Here is a 20,701-nt window from a genome sequence, read left to right as displayed (position 1 = left end):
TCTGGGTAAAGAAATTCCTCCTCATCTCAGTTCTAAATGGTTTGCCTATTATCCTCGAACCATGGTCCCGGGTTCTGGACTCCCCCACTATCGGAAACATCCCTTCCTCATCCATTCTGTCCAGTCCTGCCAGAATTTTATATGTCCTATGAGATCCCCTCTCAATCTTCTAAACTCCAGCGAGTACAATCCCAATTTGTGCACTCTTTCCTCATGTTATTCTGCTTTAACCTCGCTGTAAAGGACGTCCGACGACACTTCATGATATTTTCCCTTTAATAAAAACACAATAATTATACATACAATTTTACAGAAGATAAAATACCATCCAGTTAAAAAATTGGGGGAGGGGTGGATAGGAACAGGGGTTGGGGGCAGAGGATGGGGAGGGGCAGAGAGGGACAGGGAGGATGAAGAGGAGCAAGGTGGGGGAGCAGAGCGGGGTGGGTTTTGGGGGGAAGAAAGGGGCAAGGGAGGCGTGGACAGGGGCAGTGAATGGAGGGGTGGGGTGGCAGAGAGAGGAGTGGCTGGAGAAGGGCAAAGAGAGGGGTGGGGATGGGGGACCGAGAGGGGTGGGGGTATGATAGAGAGGGGCAGGGGATGGTGACAGAGAAGGTCATGGGGTGGAAGAGGAGGCGCGGAGATGGGTGGAGGAGACAAAGATGGGCAGGGGTTGGAGAGGGGTGGATAGGGATATTGGGTGGGGGGACGGAGAGGAGCTCCAGCACCTGAGCTGTTGAGGATCAACCACCCTCCCTACTGATGGGGAGGAGGTGGCCCCATAGCCCGTGACCCCTCTTCACCACCCAATGACCCCAGGAGAAGCGGCAAACCATGGATCCTTGGTCCTTCCTGCTGGCAGTTCCCTCCAACACCAGTGAATGTCTTGTCTTGCACCACTCCATGGCCGGGAACCCACTGTTCCACTGCACCACCCTCACGGGAGGCAATAGCAGCATGGAAGAGGAGGGGTGGATGGAGGGGGAGAGGTTTGATGAAGGGGTGGATGGAGGGGGAGAGGTTTGATGAATGGGGGGGATAGGTGCTTGGAAGGGGATGGGTGGATGGAGGGGGAGCATTTGGACGGAGGGGGTAGCAGATGGACAGATGGAGGGAAGGGACCAAGAACCTGGTGACATGGGAGGGGGAAGGGGGCTCCAAGCTGAGCCCTGCATTCAGCAGCTGCTCACAACGCACCCAGAGTGCATCCCGTCTCAATCCTAGCTTCACGGCCACCAACTGGCTGGAGGAGGGAGAGGGAGTGGAGGGTGAGGAGGAGGAAGGAGAGTGGAGGTGGGAAATGAGGGGAGGAGGAGAAAGATGCAGAGGGGATGAGAGAGAGTGGGAGGGGGAGGGGTGAGGGAGGAGGGAGCAGGGGGGGAGAGAGAGGGTGAATGTCCCTGGCCAGCAGTGATGCAGAGCCTCATGGTCTCTGCCCCCCTATACGGAGGAGTTGACGCCCTGCGATTCGATGTGTGCCGGGCCGGGAGACGGCACCTTGTGCATCAGGATGTGTGTGCGGGTATGGCTGGTGGTGAAGCTGGTGGCTCCCCGCCAGGGCAGGCACAGGATTTGTTTGAAGGTCTGCCGCATCTCGTTGTCCCGGAAGGAGTAGATGAGGGGGTTGAAGAGGGAATTGAGCTCAGCCAGCAGCAGGAAGTACTTCTCCACCTTCAGCACGTCACAGCTCTCGCAGTCCACCCCGTCAAGGAGCAACACCACCAGCCCCGGAGTCCAGCAGAGGACGAAGGCACCTGGGGGGGAGAGGGGAGAGGTCAGTCGTGGGTCCCGTTAGGAGGAGCCTCTCACTGTGCATCACTGCCCCTCGCTCAATGAGCCAACACTCACCCTTCCAACCCGCCCCTTCAAACCCCACCCCTCCGACCTGCCCCTTCAACCCCCACCTGTCCAAACCGACCTGACCCTTCTCCACCATCCCTCTGACCCACCCCTTCACCCACCTAACCCCTCTGACTCACCCTTCAACCCCTACCCCTCCAACCCAACCATGCCCACCTCCCACCCCTCCGACTCTGACCCTTCAGTCCCACTCCACAGCCTTCTCCCTTTGATATCCTCACTATTCAGATGCCTGTCAATCTGCCTGAAACACACCCAACAACCTGCCTGAGGTTCACTGCTCTCTGGCTCAAGAAATGAGAGCCCTTCACTCCTGAGGTTGTGTCTCTTGTCCTAGCCTCCCCTCCACATGCTTTGTCCAGGCCTTTCAACATTCGAAATGAGGTTCACCCCTCATTCTTATGAACTTCAAGGAGTAGTCTTAGAGCGTCAAACACTCCTCATATGCTAATCCCTTCATTCCAAGAATCATTCTTGTAAATCTTCTCTGAACTCTCTCCAATGCCAGCACGTCCTTTCCTAAATGAGTCCAAAACTGTACCCAAGTGGTTCTCAACCTTTTTCTTTCCACTTGCACACCACTTTAAGAATTCCCTATACCATCGATGCTCTGTGATAGTCAGGGATTGCTTAAGGTGGGATGTGGGTGGAAAGAAAAAGTTTGAAAACCTGTTTTAATCGTCCCTAATTGACTCGTTATGTGCACGGTTTCATAACTCCAAAGGAAATGGGCCAATGACAATTTTTCTCAAGCAAAATATTTCAGTAACAATTAAGTCTGGAGCAGTGATTCTCAACCTTCCTTCCCACTCACATCCCACCATAAGCAATCCCTTAGTAATCGCAGAGCACCGATGGCATAGGGATTACTTAAAGTGGGATGTGAGTGGAAAGAAAAAGGTTGAGAACCACTGCTGTACCCCCTACTTCAGGTGAGACCTCGCCAGTGCTTTATAGAGACTCAACGTAACATCATATTCCTCTAGAGATGAATGCTAACATTGCATTAGCCTGCTTCACCTCCGACTCAACCTGGAGGTTAACCTTTAGGCATTCTACGTCATAGGTGCTCTGTGGTTAGTAGGGGTTTACGTCAGGTAGCATGTGAGTGGGGAAAAAATAGTTGAGAACCATGGCTTTAGGGTATCCTGCACAAGGACTCCCAAGTCCCTTTCCACCTTTGAAGATTGAATTTTCTCCCCATCCAAATAATAGGTAGTAATAGATATTTTACTATATCTTTATAAGATATTAAAAATATATCACTTTATAAAAGGCTCTCATCTTGCTTAGCAGCCTCAAGTGCAAGACCTTGTTAAAGGCCTTTTGAAAATCCAGGTAAACCATATCCTCTGACTCTCCTTATCTGTCCAACCTCTTATTTCATCAAATAAGACGAAGGCATTCCGGACATGGTGCTACAGCCTGGGGGGGGCTACAACCTTTACCGCACTGACCGGACATCGACGTTGGGAAAGAACCAGGGGAGGTGGCGTTTGTGTCATCAATTCATTGTGGTCATAGACAAGACGGTCATGTCCCAGTCCTGCTCCCCCCAACCTGAAACATCTGGCGATCAAGTGCTGCCCATTCCTCCTGCCGAGGGAGTTCCCAGTCACAGTGTACATTCCGCCCCAGGTTAACGTCAGGCTGGCACGGGAGGGACTGAGCACTAAGATAAACAGCCACAAGGCAGTACATCCTGATGCCTTCTCAATCATGGTAGGGTCTTCAATCAGGCCAACCTGAAGAAGACTTTAACTAACTACCACCAACACATCCAGAGGAGCCAACACACTTAACCACTGTTACACCACCATGAAGAACACCTACCAAGCCATACCACGACCCACCTCGGCAAGTCTGATCACCTGGCTATACTTCTATTCCCGGCGTACAAGGAGACACTGAAGACCACAGCACCAGTGATAAAGATGACAAAAGTATGGTCAAGGGAGGCAGAATGGGTGGACTGGACCATATTCAAGAACTCATCCATAGACTTGAATGAATATGTAATGTGTCATTGACTTCATCAAGAAGTGGATGAGTGTGTGTCCATGCGTACACACCAGGCGATCTCCCACAACTGGAAGCCTTGGATGACTCAGAGGATTCTCAATCAGAGGGCGAGATCAATGGCATTTAAGGCTGGGGATCCAGATCTCTACAGGAAGTCCAGGTACGACCTGTGGAAGGCCATCTCTAAAACAGAGACAATTCTGGAGGAAACTAAAGACAGAGATCGATACACGCCAGCTATGGCAAGGAGTGCAGGCCATTACAGCCTTCAAAGCGAGGTCGATGGCTGTGATGCTTCACTACCCAATGAGCTGAACACCGTTGATATCTGCTTTGAAAAGGAGAACCCAATAGTGCCTACGAGAAAGGTTGAGGACTCTGTGATATCTGTCTCTGAGTTCAAAGTCATTCAAGAGGGTGAACTCTCACAAGACGTCATGCCCTGACGGCGTATCTGGCAGGTTTCTGAAAATCTGCATCAACCAACTAGCCGGAGTGTTCACGGACATTTTCATTCTCTCGTTGCTGCAGTCAGAAATTACCACCTGGTTCAAAAAGGGAATCAATCATCAGCCCAAGAAGAGTAGCGTGAGCTGCCTCAAAGATTACCCAGTAGCACTAACTTCTACTGTGTGGAAATGCTTTGAGAGGTTGGTCATGACCAGAATTAACACGCACCTAAGCAAAGATCTGGACCCACTGTAATTCACCTATCGTCACAATAACTCCACAGCAGATGCAGGATCGCTGGCTCTCCACTCAGCTCTGGATCACCTCGAAAACAGCAACTCATATCTACGGCTGCTCTTGGAGAACAGCTCAGCCTTCAATACCATTATTGGTTGGAATTGTGTCATGACAGTATGACAAATACAATAAATGTTAGATAGAGATTGGTTCAATATAACATTTTACATCTGTTATATCTTACCCCACAGAAATTAAATAGACTGAAATCAGATTTATCAGATCAATGTTTTAGGTGTAATCAAGAAGCACTTTTATTACACTCCACAAGATCCAATGCTTTTCTTATTAGGAAATATATCTGGGACAAGGCCAAAACTGAAATTTCATATGTTTTCAAAAGGAATTTGTGAAAACTGGATTAGCAGTTGCAAGAAAATGTATAGCAGTGACAAGGAAATCAGGTTCAAATTTGGGAGTGGATAGATGGCAAGTGCAAATACATAGTTGGAGACCTCGAGAAAATTACTTATAGTTTAAGAAATAAATATACATTTTTTTAAATTTGGGGCCCATATATACATATCGTAGTTATTACTTTATGAAAGCTAAGCCTGAAATCTCAGAGAACCTTTCGAACTCCTTGGAATTAGTATATGTTTAATAATGTAAAGGCAAAAACTTGACTGAATGCATTGAAATTTTAGTAGCTAGATGTGTTTCTTTCCTTTATTTTTTCTCTTATCTTTAAATTTTTTATTCTTTCTTTTTGCTTTTTATGTTCTTTGAGGTTGATATTATTATTGGTAGGAAGGGGTGGGAGTACCAAGTATTACAGACTTGAGATGTATGAGGGATATTTTCTGTATCTGGATATTAATGCATGTATGGAAATTTAAATAAACTATTCAAAAAAACTGTGTGGACTGTACACACGGTTGTAAAGGATCAGCAATTAAACCCTTTGTGGACTGTTCACATGGTTGTAAAGGATCATGGATTTAACCCCGTGTGGATTGTACACATGGTTGTAAAGGATCATGGATTTAACCCTGTGTGGATTGTACACATGGTTGTAAAGGATCATGGATTAAACCCTGTGTGGATTATAAACATGGTTGTAAAGGATCATGGATTTAACTTTGTGTGGACTATACACAAGGTTGTAAAGGATCAGATTTAACTCAGTGTGGACTGTACACACGGTTGCAAAGTATCATAGATTTAACCCAGTGTGGACTGTTCACATGGTTGTAAAGGATCATGGATTTAACCCTATGTGTGCCCAACTCACAGCTGCAATGTCACAGAACGGTGCAGCCACAAAACCAGACCTCAGCCCCATGTACTTCACACCTTGCATCCTCCGTTTGGACCAAGGTGCCCCTCACAATCTTCCCCTCTCACAAATGAGCACCTTCCTTCATTTTTTCAACCTTGATGAAGGCCTCAAGCCCGTAATGCTGGTCATATATCTTTACCTTGGCTACATAAAGTACAGTTTGACCCACTGATTTTCTCCAGCGTTGTTTTTACTTCGACCATGGTGTCTGCAGACTTTCGTATTTTACTCCCACAGCAGATCGACAGCCCAAGAGGTTGATCACCTCCGTGTGAACTCCCCAAACCCTGATCCGTAATTATCCACCAGAGCGCTGCATTTCCCACACTACGAACTGCTGCCACAAGGTTACTGAATAATTCATGATTGGTCCCATCAAAGCGGTGTGAGTGTGTGTTGTGAGGCACAGTGAGGTCTGAAATCTGAAAACTGGTTGAAGGGGTACCAGGTATTGGAACCAGAGTGGTAAAGGGTGCCAAGGGCACAGAAGGGTTCCTAATTGTGTTGGAGGTTTGGATCTGGAGCTCAGGTTGCAAATGGTTTGGACACTGTGTGGATGTAGGGCAGCAGGAGAATCCACGGACACTGAGGGGGGGGGGATCTCTTTTGCTTCTCTTTCTCTGACTGTAAGGGGTGCTTCAGGCAATTTCTGCTGATGGCAAATCTATCTGCCTCATGGCAGACAAAAGCAAATTTGAGTAGTACTGCACTGTCTTTATTACAAGACAATAAATTGAATCTTGAGGTCTGTGCACAACCGTCAGAGCCGGGCCCCACGGGGCCAGAGTCTTGGCAGTGGTTTCCATCCCTTCCTCCCTCTTGCTTGCAGGCCTGTCTGTGCCTGTCCTGTCTCACATAAGAATGTTCTTTAAACACCACACACCTGCTGTGGCATATTTGATCCATTTTTATACCAACCGCAGTTCCACCCTCCCGTGGCTTGACAGCACACTCTGGCCTGCTTTTGCTCCCGTCCCTCAGCACCAAGCCGGCAAACAGGGCAGATCAGACACCAATGCTGATGGCCTGGTCACTTGGTCCGGTCTCTCCAGCCCTCTGCCGGATGGGCGTTCTGGCTCAACCCGGGTGGCCCAGTTGGCGTAGTGGTTAGTGCAACGCCTGTACACTGTCAGTGATCGGATCCGGGGTTTGAACCCCGCGCCGTCTGTAAGAAGTTTGTACATTCTTCCCGTGTCTGTGTGGGTTTTCCCCAGGGACTCCAGTTTTCTCCCACCATTCAAAACGTACTGGGAATTGTAGGTTAATGGGTGTAAATTGAATGGCAGTAACTTGTGGGACGAAATGGCCTGTTTCTGTGCTGTATGTCTAAATATTAAAAATTTTAAAAATCAAATGTAAAAACCCTTACATCAGATTAGCATGCTTTATATTAGCAAAGATAAAGATACATAACTAAAGTTCCTTACATCAAGGTACAAGGAAAATGTAGTGGTGGGGGGGAGGAGATAATAGGTGGATAAGGGAGGGTGAGCACACCAGCAAACAGGGGAAGGGGGGTGGCTCTGTGAATAGAGAGGGAAGGGGGTGGAGAGCTGGAGGAAAGAAGGCAGATGGAGAAGAGAGGGAGACTGGGGAGTGGGCTCACAGATTCCGGAGAAGATTATGTTAATACCATTCAGTTGGCGAGTGCCCATTTGGAAAATCAAGTGCTGTTTCTACAATTAATATCAGATTAGCACATGACAGACTCTGGGATCTCCCTGTGCTCAGTCTGGTAGCGGTAGGAGGAGGGGTGAACCCTACATCCCCTGAGGGTCTCAGCAAGTCAGGCAGGTGTCCATGGGTTCCACCTCTGGTGACTGCTCTCCAGTGGTCGAGCTCATCGGTGAACTCTCCTGGGACAGGTCTGAGGTCCCAGCTACATCCTTCCTCTCACCTTAAACTAACGTACTATCTCACCAAGACCACCCGGAAATTGAAGGAGCAACACTTAATATTCAGTCTGGGCACCCTCCATCCAGATGGCTTCTGCTTGCTTACTCTCAGTTCTCCCTCCCTCCCCTTTCTTTTGGTCTTCCTTCCACCAGATCTCTCCTTCCTCCCTCACCTCCTGTTTTGCTGCTGTGCCCTCCCTCCCTTATCCACCTGTGGGACCCGTGCTCCTCCCCCTGCCATTTTGTTCAGCCAAAGAGCTCAAGCCCAAAACGTTTGTTCTGTATCTTTATCTTTGCTCTATAAAACTGTGTTTGACCTGCTGAGTTTCTCTAGCCTAGTGTTTTTACATAAACCTCTGCCTCTTGGTCTTCACTCCCCTACCAAAGAAATAAAAGTTCCGGATTCCCACTTTATCCATGCCTCTCACCACTATATCAGGTTACCCTTAACCTCCTTCCCTCCAGGGTGAACAATTTCAGTTCATCCACTCTATTCCTGCACATTATCTCCGATCCAGGCAGCACGTTCCTCATTCCCTCCAGGGCAACCTGAACTGCACAAAGCGTTGCCAATCCAGTCTAACCAGTGTTCTGTACAGTTGCAATACTCCAGCTTTCAGATTCCACACACAGATTTCTTCACCACTCTGTGGGTTTGTTGCCCCCACTCTCAGGTTGGAACCCCAGGGACCCCTGATCATCAACGTTCCTGTAGCTTCAGGGTGGAGATGAGGAGGGGTTTTAAAAAAATGTCTGCAGGCGTCGGGGTCGAGTGCAACGCACAAACTCAGCAGGTCACACAGCATCTGTAAGGAGTAAAGAGTCACCGACATTTCGGGCCCTTTGTCAAGTATAAGCAAAAAAAAACAGGCAGGCACCTGAATTAAAAAAAGGTCGGGAACAGGGAGGAGGAGGAGAAGAGCGAGGAGTACAGGCTAACAGGTAAGAGGGGTGTGGTGATATGTTTCCTCCATTGTTTTTGGTTATGTATATATGGAGCTGGCCCGCCCACTATGACTCATGCCCTATGACTCTTCCCCCGTGGTCCTGAGCCATAAAGGTTGAGCCACCTCTCCCTTCCCTCCATTCCTATACCTGGATCGGGCCAGGTATTTATTAAAACCTATCATTCCCTCGGCCTAGTCTTTGTAGTTACTGAATAGTGCCTAACAATTTAATATCTCTCCGGTCATGGAGAAGCTGCTGCACCCCGATCGGTTAGAAGTGGACCCCCAATCTCCAGGTGCATCTGAACAGTACGAGCAGTGGATCAGCCGCTTCAGCAACTGCCTCGAGGCCACTGCCGAATTGGTCGGCTCTGATGAAAAGAAGCTCAAAGTTCTCTCAAGAGTCGGCCATAGGGCTTTCCAAGCCATGAGGAGCAATACTGCTAAACGCCGAGGCGATGGCTGAGCTTAGGGCCCTCTACAAACCCGAGGTCAACAACGTGTACTCGCGCTAACTCCTGGCATCCCGAAAACAGCAGCCTGGTGAGTTGGCTGAAGAGTTCATTTGTGTCCTGCTTGTGCTGGGGAGACTGTAGGGGTAGTTCCACAGCTCCGGTACTGGTGGCCCAGTGCGTCGAAGACCTGGCCCGGGATGCCTGTGTGTCGGGGTTGAGGTCTAACTACATAAGGCAGCGCCTGCTCAAGGAAGACCAGTTGCCACTGAAGCAAGCCATATTGCTGGTGAGGACTCTAGACTCGGCCCAGCGCCATGCAGAATCAATTGCGGGCAAAAGCGGGCCCTCCGTATACGTGCCAAAAATGCCGCCATCTTGGAAGATGGCCTCATTGACGGCCGACCCGACCACGGCAGCAGTGGTGATCGATCATCGTCTGTGGGCAGACGAAACACCCGCGATGGGTGTTAGCTGCTCCGGCTGCAGAAAGAGGGGATATTATCTGCGGGTATATAAGGCCAGAACCCGAGCCCTATCTCCACTTCCGGTGCCGACCGCGTGTGCGGTGAGAGGAGTGCCATCTTACCTGCTGCTGCCCTCATCCTCTGCATGGACTGCGCAGTCACAGCCCGTTTCACTGACGCCACTTCCGCCTTCTTCCTCGACCTCGGCAGCCGTGACCACGTGGTCAATGTGGAGGCCGCCGTCTTGTGCATCGGGCCTCCCCGCCACCGTCGAAGATGACGATCCAATCCTTGCATCGATTACACTGAACCAAGCCAGCCCTCATCGGATCGCCCACTCCAGGATGCAGATCGAGGTGAATGGACATAAGATGGACTGTCTCGATAGTGGCAGTACAGAGAGCTTCATTTATCCTGATGTGGTCCGCAGGCTCTCGTTCCCAGTCTGGCCAATGAGCAACTCCATCTCGTTGGCAGCAAAATATCATCAAACGGACATTAGTGGGTACTATGTGGTGTCCTTGACGGTGGCGGGGGAACATTACAATAACTTTTCCTTACTGCTCATGTCCTGGCTCTGTGCGTCGGTCCTCCTGGGCCTCGACTTCCAAAGTCAGTTTAGGAGTGTGACGATAACCCTTCACGGTAAGCAACCCATGACTCACAGACCTCGGACCGGCTTACCCCCCCCCCAGCGGTGGCAGCAGCAGACCTTGGCCCCCCCCACGCCCCGGCAGCAGCAGCAGATCTCAGCCCCCTAGCAGGAGCAGGGCCTCGTTGGGGAGGTGTCGGTGATGGCTGATCAGTTGCCGAGCACCGACAAGGGCGGCTTCGCAGAAGTGGCAACCGTGACTGTGGGAAGTATGACTGGAATTGATGATGACATTTTTACGACATCTGTTGCAAATGCATCCAAATCAGAGCAAGTATGGTCAGGAAGAACCACACTGCAGATTGGAGAAGGACTCCCCACAGACAAAGCCACACTGATTGTGGTTCATACCAGATGGCAGTATTGTGGAAACAATAGGACTGAAAACGCACAGTGCACCTATAACTCAAGGTCCACAGGCATCATCAACTCCTCTGACACCAGGACTCGACAAGGAGGGAACCAGATACAACTGGAACCCATCTGCGTATGAGAACGAGCTTCCAGTCCGATGCCGAAATACAAGGTGGAACTTTGTTCAAGAACATGTTGGGTCCTGGAGGCTGAGAGCATTGTGTAAAATATGAAGAGCCCGGAACCACTCCATACACCCTTGACTACTCTGAGTTTATCACCATCCCACAATGGGACTCACTATAAGGGGAAGACTCGCCTGGGATACTCCCCCCCCACCCCCACCACCCTCCAACGGGGCTGGCTCCCCTCAGGGCACTGCCCTCCCATACCATTTCCAACATCACCCCAACGCAGACAGCACCCTCTCAACATAGTCAGATGGTGATCCCGTCTCCTGACATCCGGCGGGCGGAACAGCAGACCACCCCCCAGCCCGCAGGTCCCGTAGACAGAGGAGGTCACCGGTGCGACTGAATCTTTAGTCTTGGCAGTTTTTTGTTGTTGTTGTTCAAAGACTGGGGGTGGGGGTCTGCTTTAAAAGGAGGGGTGAATGTGGAGATATGTTTCCTCCAATGTATATTGTTGACTTCTGTATAAGGAGTTGGCCCGTCCACTGATGACTCCTCCCCCCCCGTGGTTCTGGGACTTAAAGGTCGAGCCACCTCTCCCTTCCCTCCACTCCTATACCTGGATCTGCCCCAACAAGGTTCTTATGTACATTACAGCCTATTGTTCCCTCAGCCTAGTCTCAGTGGTTACTGGTAGTGCCTAACAAGGGGGATACAGTTAAACAAGAAAGTCTGCAGACGCCATGATTGTAGTTTACAAAATCTGGAGGAACTCAGCAGGTCATGCAGCATCCTTTATGTAGCAAGAGTGAAGATATATAACCCACGTTTCAGGCTTGAGCCCTTCATCAAGGCATGAGCCAAAATGCAGGCAGGTGCCTGAATTTTTAAAAAATTTAAACATACTGTCCTGTGCTGGTAACAGATCATTTCAGCCCACGAGTCCATGCCGCCCAATTAACCTTCACCCCCACCCCCCCGGTACAGAATAGTGGGAGGAAGGGTAGGTGGGGGAGAGCACGGATCCGCAGGCAAGCGGTCTTACGTGGATTTGGGAGGGAGGGGACAAGAAAATAACTGAGAAGTGGGAGGGGGAGGGGGGAAGATGACAGCTCTGAATGGAGAGGGAAGAGGTTGGAGAGCTGGAGCAGAATGATAGGGTAGAAAGGGAGACAGGGGAGTGGCCTATCGGAATCCAGAGAGGCCAATGTTAATGCCATCCAGTTGGAGAGTGCCCAGACTGAATATTAGGTAGAGCTCCTCCAACTTGCGGGTGGCCTTATCCTGGCAATGCATGAGGCCGTGGACAGATGTGTCAGTGTGGGAGTAGGGTGTGGAATTGAAATGGTAGGCCACTGGGAGATCCCTGTAACTGATGTGGATAAAGCAAGGGGCCCAGTGAAGCATCCCATCTCCCTGATGTAGAGAAGGCCATAATGGGAGCACCGGATGGAGTAGATAACCCCCGCAGATTCACGTGAATTGTTACTTCGCTCGTGTTTGGGGCCCTGAATGGTGGTGAGGGCGGAGGTGTTGTCCTTCAGGAGTAGGTGCCATGGGGTGATTGATAGGAAGGGATGTGTGTGACAAATGAGTCATGGAGGGAGTGGTCCCTATGGAAGGCGGAGATATGTCTGGTTAAGGGATAGTGTTGTAGGTGACGGAAATTGCAGAGAACAATTGCAGAGGCTGATAGGTTGGTAGGTGAAGACAAGGGCTCAGAGGTGGCCAGGGCAGATGAGCAGGAAATAAAGGGTAAGGGTTGAGTTGATGGTGGTAGAGGGGAAACCACAGGTTGGTGAAGGAGGAGGACACCTCAGATCATCTGGAATGGAAGACCTCATCCTGGGAGCCAGATGCGACAGGGATGGAGGAATTGTCAGGTTGTGCTACAAAGAAGTGATGGGGACAGGAGACTGGATGCAGACTGGGAGACCGTTTCATTGAGCACCATCACTAACAATAACAGAAACCTCCCAGGGCCAACCATTTTAATTCTGCATCCCATTTCCACACTGACATGTCTATCCATGGCCTCATGTACAAAGATTCCCCTTGTCCTCAACTACCACCCCACCAGCCTTCACATCAAGATATTACCCTCCATAATTTCCATTATCTTCAACATGATCCCTCCATCAGTCACATCCCCTCTCCTCCCCTTCACCGCTCCCTCTGTGACTCCCTCGTCCACTCATCCCTTCCCACTAATCGCCCCCTTGGCACCTTCCCCTGTGGCCGCAGAAAGTGCCTCACTTGTACCCACACCTCCTCCCTCACCCCTATTTGGGCCCCCAAAAGGTCCATCTTAGTGAAGCAACCCTTCATGTGCATCTGCCTGCAGGAGACATCTACTACATCCGGTGCTCCCATTGTGGCCTTCTTTACATCGGAGTAGCTGGGTGTGGACTGGGAGATCGCTTCGCTGAGTACCTTTGCTCTTCCGCATCAGTGACTGGGATCTCCCAGAGGCTAAACATTTCAATTCTGCACCCCACTCACGTGCTGACACGTCTGTCCATGGTCTCATGAACTGTCAGACCAAGGCCACCCTCAAAGTGGAGGAGCAACACCTTATATTTGTCTGGCTGTTCTCCAAGCATTAACATTGACTTCTTCAATTTCCTCCCCCAAATCTCTCTCTTTCCCTTTCCCACTGTCTCCCTTTCTCCAGCTCTCCACCCCTTCATCAGAGAGCGACCCTCTCCCTATCACCACATCCAGATCCATCCATGACCTCTTCTCTGCTCCTCCCCTTTCCCCTGTCTCTCCCCCCACTTTTCTATTCAGGAGCCTGCCTGTCTTTGCTTATACCTGATGAAGGGTTCGGGCCCAAAACACTGGTTACCCGTGACTTCCTGTGGATGCTGTGTGACCTGCTGAGTTTCTCCAGCACGTTTGTGTACTGGAGATAAGGAAGAACTGCTTCTCCCAGAGAGGAGGGAACCTGTGGAATTCTCTGCCCAGGAAAGCAGGAGAGGCAGCCTCATTACATGTATTTATGACACAGTTGGACAGTTTTGCCCAGCATGGAATTAAGGGTTACAAGGGAACAGGCGAGTCCACGGCCAAATCAGCCATGATTTTATTGATGGATGGATCAGGCTTGACGGCCAAATCCTGCTCCGACCCCTGATGTTCTTGCGTACTCCTATTTGACTTCCCACAGTGTATCTCCTCTCATCTGATGGGATCAAATGCCATCTGTCAACACTCTTCCTCACCTTTCACCTGGCCTACATTCCACTGTGCCTGAGACGACCTTCCTCAGTGCACCACACATGTTTAACACACCCAAAACCCATTGATAATTCTCCTACATACGTGTGTGTGTGTGTTTATATACATATGCATACACACACACACACATCCATCCATGGCCCATCCCTTCGCAAGCGGAGATGAACACTGCCTTGTAGCTTTTCAGCTTTTCGCATCGTGTACTGGGCTGGGGCAAGGACTTGGGCGAGTGCTTGCCCAGGACAAACACCTCCCTCTGGGTCCCATGCCACTGAGCCTGGTGGAGTGCGAGGCATGACAGCCAGAGTGACGTGGGATTGCCCTGCAGTGGTCTGTTTCAAGACCGTGCTCGCTGGCCGTTGTCCTTATGGATCCTTCGCCCCCCCCCCCCCGAGTTTGCTACCGCAGACTGGTGGGGAAACTGTTACCCGTGCTCTGTCATATAGATAAATAGACACACACACACCTATGTATGTATCCCACAAATAAGAGTCCCAGCACTGATCCCTGTTGATCACCACTTGTCAGTGATTTCCTGTCCTTTCTCCATCATTCAAAAAGAATCTCAGTGTTGTATGCAACGTCATGTCTGTATTATGACAATAAATGTGAACTTTGAATTGCTATCTGTCTCCTATCACCAATCCATTACCAGCTCACCTTGGATTCCTTGAACTTGACCACCGAACAACGTGGATCCTGGTCAAATAGTAGACTGAAGTCCACATGGCATTCTCAACCACCCTGCCTTCATCTTTCCCTCTTAGTTATCTCCTCATGGTGTGTGTAGTGATTAGCGCCGCGCTATTACTGCTTGAGCAACCCAGGTTTGAATCTGGTGATGTCCATAAGGAGTTTGTACATTCCACCACCCCCACCACCGCCCCCCCCCCCACTCCCACATGTCTATGTGGATTTCCTCTGGGTTTTCCAGTTTTCTCCCACATACAAAATTGATAGGTTCATTGGTCACACGGGTGTATTTGGGTGGCAAGGACTCGTGGCCCAGAAGGGTCTGTTACCGTGCAGGCCCTCTAATTTGAGAGAGGCAGGATTTCCCCTCACACAGCCAAGCTGAGCATCCCTGATTAGCACCCCCCCCCCCACCCCCACCTGCCCCAGAAACATTCCTGCTTCTCTTATAACTATCAGGTACAGAAGCCTGAAGGACCAGCACCTCTAGGTTCAAGAACTGTTCCTTTCCAACAGCCATTAGGGCTCTTGAATCTCTGCCTGTTACACTAATCACGGACTGCTCCGACACCACAAAAGGATTGTCTGTCACTTTTTTATGCTCCAGGATAATTGAATGTTATTTGTTTTTGTACTTCGCGTCTCTTTTTAATTCAATTAAGTATGTTTTGGAGAGCATGATAATATAGTTAGTGTTCCACACCTCACACTTGTTTGCATTGAACTCCATCTCTCTGCCCATATCTGGACTTGATCTATTGGCGATCACTCACATCACGTACATTAGTCCCCTCATCCGTGGCCAGCAGGTGCCGGGGCTCACCAATAATGGTGACAAGGAGGTGCCGGAGCCACCCCATGAGGTGCTGGAGGGGTGCTCCAGTGAGCTCCGGCAGCCCAGCATCCCTGGTGGCCAGTGAAGGCCCCTGAAATGTTCTCTCTCACCTCCCATCTGGGATCAAATTCCATCCGGAACTGGGGACTTGGTCAACCTCAGGCAGCAATAACATCTCAAGTTTTAGGTAAAAATACAATGCTGGAGAAACTCAGCAGGCCAAACAGTGCACTTTATGTAGCAAGGATAAAGAGACATAACCAATGTTTCTGGCTTGAGCCCTTCATCAAGGTGTGGACAAAATGTGGGTAGCCGTCTGAATAAAATGATGGGGGGGGTGGTGAGTAGGGGGAGGAGCACAGGGTGACAGGCAGGAAGTTAAGGGAGGGAGGGAACACCAGCAAATGGGAGAGGGGGTGAAACCTACGGTCAGTGCAATTAGCTAGCACACTGGCCCTCTCAGTAAGGGTATACACAAGTTTCTCAGTTCCAGTGCTGTGGCTGCCATTTGGGCCACTGTGTTCCTAATAGCTCCCCCCCCCCCCACACACACAAGTCTCAGCTCTTTCTCTGCAGCCTTGTAAAGCTCTCCTCGCCACATACTAATCTAACCTGCTTACTGCTGCTCACGTAAGAACCTGTTCCACCACCTACATCTAGGTGGTTTCCAGAGCTAAGCCTTGGCTAACAGCAGTGTGCAATCTGAGCCGACCAAAGGTGCGAAACACGAAGGTCTGCAGATGCTGGGATTTTAGTAAAAATACCAAAATGCTGAATGAACAATGAACCACAGACACCGCCTTCCTTTGACTTTTTCATGCACTATTTTTATTTATTTTGTAAGGTGGTTTCTATAAATGTTTGCACTGTGACGCTGCCGCCAAGCAACGAATTTCATGACATGTTCATGACAATAAATTCTGATTCTGAACTCAGGAGGTCACAGCATCGATAGGTGTTGAAAAATGTATTACCAACGTTTTGGTCCTGAGTCCTTTCTCCGAGGTACGAGCGAAAAAAAAGCAGACAGGCATCTGAATAAAGATCGGGAGAGAAAGGGGGATGAATAGCAGGGGGGGGTGGAGGGGGAGTCCAGACCAACTAAAGGTGTTCATTGGATACAAGAAAAGTGAGAATTAACTGTGGCTCTGTAAAAGCAGAGAGAGAGAAAAGTGTCATAGATGAATGGGATCAATGTGATATAGGTCAAATGCCATAAAGTTCATAAATCAAAGTATCAAGTATGGGATGTTATGTTAAAGTTGTACAAGACATTGGTGAAGCCAAATTTGGAGTACTGTGTGCACCTAACTACAGGAGAGATATCAATAAGCTAAAAAATGCAGAGATTTACTAGGATGTTGGCCAGACTTCAGGAATTGAGTTACAGGGAAAAGTTAAACAGGTTAGGACTTTATTCCCTGAAACGTAGAAGAATGAAGGGAGGTCTTTAAAATTATGAGGGGGATAGACCTGAGTAAATGTAGATAGGCTTTTCCAAATGAGGGTAGGTGAGATACAAACCCGAGGACATGGGCAAAGAGTGAAAGGGGTAAAGTTTAGAGGGAACATGAGGGGAGCCTTCTTCACACAGAGAGTGGTGGGAGTGTGGAACAAGCTGGCAGCTGAAGTGATGAATGCGGGTTCAATTTTAAAGTTTAAGAAGAATTTGGACAGGTACATGGATGGAAGGGGTATGGACTGGGTGTAGGCCAGTGGGACTAGGCAAAAAAATGGTTCAGCACAGACTAGAAGGGCCGAAGAGGCCTGTTTCTGTGTTGTAATCTTCTATAGTTCTATGTTTTCATAGATAGCTTATGAGGAAAGATTGAGTCATCTGGGGTCATACTCACTGGAATTTAGAAGAACGAAGACGGGATTTAAAATTATGGAAGGCATAGATAAGGTAGAGGTAGGTAAGTTGTTTCTGTCAGTGGGGGAGACCAGAACTAGGGACATAGCCTCAAAATCCAAGGTAGAAGATTTAGGATGGAGATGAGGAGGAACTGATTTTCCCAGAGGGTGGTGAATCTGTGGAATTCGCTGCCCATTGAAGCAGTGGAGACAACCTCAGAAAATGTATTTAAGACAAGGTTTGAGATATTTTTACAAAGTAGGGAATTAAGGGATATGGGGAAAAGGGAAGTAGGTGGAGATGATCCTATCATCAGATCAGCCATGATCTCATTGAATGGCGGAGCAGGCTGGATAGGACAGATGGCCGACTCCTGCTCCTGTTTCTTATACCTTTTCCTCCGATGGACGCTGCGAGACTGGCTGAGTTCCTCCAGCATCTGTGTTTTTACGATTGTAGGTTTCCACTCTTCTCCTCTTCCCTAACCGTAACCTTCATGAGTGGTGGGTTCAATATCTGCTCTCGACTTGCATGAGTAGTCCAGGCTGCCGTGCCAATGGATCTGACCCAAAGGCTGCCCAACAAGGAGGTGCCCTGTCTCCCTCACACTGGGTCTGAGATCCACCCCCCCCAGCCAAATTTGCACTCAGCACCTCCTCTCTGGGATGTCGGCCACCCAACAGCTATCCTGCACACGGATGGGTATTTCAAACATAATCCAGAGAGCAGCAAAACATCACCGGTTGTATTGAGGGGAAAGACAGGATGGAGTGAAGCACGGACACCAGTCTGTGCACCAATATGTGATTTTGGCTCAGCCTGAATTTTGCTTTAACTTTTATTGCTTTATTTCCCCCTCTGGGAGAGGAGGACGAGGCCAATCCCACCAGCAGCAGGAGCCCACCCACTCTGCATTCCTCCATCTCTGCTCTCACCCTCTCACTGAGACCCTTCCTTAGCCCGGTTTTACCTTGTCCTGGCACCCCCTCCCTCACCCTGTAGCTTCACAAACTCCCTTAGGCTCCTACCCGGTTCTGACGAAGAATCTTGGATCCGAAATCTTCATCCAGATGTTCTGTCCGACCTGCCAGGCACTTGAAGCATTTCAAATTTAGTGACACAGACCCTTCCAGCCCACGAGCCGGTGCCGCCCAAATGCACCCTTGTGACCAATTAACTGACAGACCCCATATGTTTTTTGAAGAGTGGGAGGAACCCGGAGTACCTGGAGGAAACTCATGTGGACACGGGGAGAACGTATCCTTGCAGACAGTGGAGGATTCGAACCAAGGTCACTGGCACTGATCATGCCTCCCTTCTACTGTTGTTCTAGATTTCCAGCATCTGCTTTTTTAAAAATTTTTTCCCCTTTTTCTTCTCAATGTAACAATGGATAAGAGAGACTCACTCAGAACGAAGACTGCAGTCTTCATGAGTTGCATCATGTCGTCTTGGGTGGACTGGGTGGAGAAACAGCAAATGCGTCTTGCGGCAGATGAAATAGAAGGTGTGCGCGTAGGCAAAAATGGTGAGGCAGCAGATGGCCAGGCAGAGGAGGGAAATGAAGACCAGGAAGCTGTTGGAGTAAAGCAGGATGAGCTGGGAGCAGTTGTTTGGGAACTCACACAGGCAGTTCCAGCCCATGTTGGGCAACAGGCCCACAATGAGGGAACCCACCCAAGTGAGGCCAATGAGCACGGCCACGTGACAGCTGTCCATGTGCATGCCGGTATGGAGCCAGACGATGGCCAGGTGCCGTTCCACTGCTATCACCACGAGGTGGGCCAAGGAGGCATACAGGCTGATGTTGGTGCTAGAACCCTCATGGCACAGTGAGGTGCTTGGCCCATGACCCACTGTTTCAAGTCAGGTACAGGTGGCTGATGCTGGAGAAGAGCTCTGTGGAAGCCAGATTAGCCAAAAGGCAGAAGATGGGCTGGTGCAAGCGTTGGTTGATGAGAACCGCCCCGATGACCAGAGCGTTGGCCAGAGAGATAATCACGGACAGTGAGATGGATACATAAAAGAGAGCTGAATCCACCACGACACACTGCTGATTCACATCGTAGCCGCTTTGGTTGTAGTACCAGGCAACACTCTTGTTGTGGGGGCAGAGCCCCACCATGTCTCTCCTTTTTCAGCCGGTCTCACCTTGCACCTGCTGATGAAAACAATGTCAAAGCCAACCCAGCCACCACTGGAGCAAGCTTCTGCTTCAAGGCAAGCCTCTCTAACCTACGCCTGCTTCACCCTCGGTGGACGGAGTTCAATCCAGACAAGTGGGTTGTGAAGCACTTTGAAAGGTTGAGTATGTGGTTAATTACTGTGGGGAGGAACAAAGGGAACTTGGAGGTCCAAGTCCATCTTTCCCTCGTGCAGGTTGATAGGGTGGTTAAGATGGGCTTCATTAGTCAGGGACTTGAAGAACCATGAGGAAGTGTTGCAGCTTTGGAGTGTTGCATGCAGTTCTACTCACCTCATTACAAGAAGGATGTGGAAACTTTGGAGGGGATGCAGAGGAGATTTACCAAGATGTTTGCCTGGATTGGAGAACAGGTCTTCTGATGCAAGGTTCAGATGGTTAGGGCTTTTCTCTTTGGAGTGAAGAAGGATGAGATTATTAGATTATGAGGGTGGACAGCCAGCATCTTTTTCTGGGAGCAACAGTAACAAACATCAGAGGACATCTGTTTAAGGTGAGTGGAGGAAGGTTTGGGGGGGGACTCAGAGATAGGTTTATACACAGAGTGGTGGGTGCCTGGAATGCATTGCTGGGGGTACTAGTGGAGGCTGGTACAATAAGGATATTTAAAAGTCTCTTCGACAGGCACGTGCATATAAGAAAGTTAAAGGGTTATGGGTGTGAGGTAGGGAAGGATTATATCAGGGTGGCGAACCTTTTAATTTTTAATTTAGACATACAGCACAGTAACAGTCCATTTCAGTCCAGAAGTACGCACTGGGGGTGTAGGTTAATTGTGCAGCACGAACTTGTGGGCTGAAATGGACTCTTATTGTCTCAATTAAAAATTAATAGGTTGGCCACCCCTGGATTAAATTGTTGCAAATTAGGTTTACAAAGATCAGCTCAATATCATGGGCTGAAGGGCCTGTACTATGCTGGAGTGTTCTATGTTCCCCTCACCCCAGGTAAACTCCTTCCTTCAGCAATCAAGCATGAAAAGATTTACGAGCTCCCAAATAGTCAAACAGAGGCAGACAGAGAGTCTGGATGGTGCTGCGGGATCTGTGGGTCAGGCAACGTTCAC

The 20,701-nt window shown here is 49.5% G+C and overlaps 1 protein-coding gene across 5 annotated transcripts in view; it reads right to left on the bottom strand.

The window, feature by feature from the left end:
• Window positions 1-258: 258 nt before the first annotated feature.
• The window catches only part of LOC138758536 (lysophosphatidic acid receptor 2-like), a 101,464-nt gene continuing 81,021 nt past the window's right edge, over window positions 259-20,701 (bottom strand). For 2 of the 5 annotated variants that reach the window (XM_069927569.1, XM_069927570.1), the window contains exon 3: window positions 259-1,754. In XM_069927569.1, coding sequence (XP_069783670.1) covers window positions 1,441-1,754 — 314 coding nt within the window. In that variant the 3' untranslated portion in view covers window positions 259-1,440. Of the gene's footprint in view, window positions 1,755-18,882; window positions 19,594-19,908; window positions 20,027-20,701 lie in introns of those variants that run through there. The other 3 variants (XM_069927573.1, XM_069927571.1, XM_069927572.1) reach the window with 3 other exon arrangements.

Source organism: Narcine bancroftii, chromosome 3, assembly GCF_036971445.1.
Source record: "Narcine bancroftii isolate sNarBan1 chromosome 3, sNarBan1.hap1, whole genome shotgun sequence".
Classification (NCBI taxonomy): Eukaryota; Metazoa; Chordata; class Chondrichthyes; order Torpediniformes; family Narcinidae; genus Narcine; species Narcine bancroftii.
The sequence above is the reverse complement of the archived record's forward strand: the minus strand, read 5'-3'. Positions and strand labels throughout refer to the sequence as shown.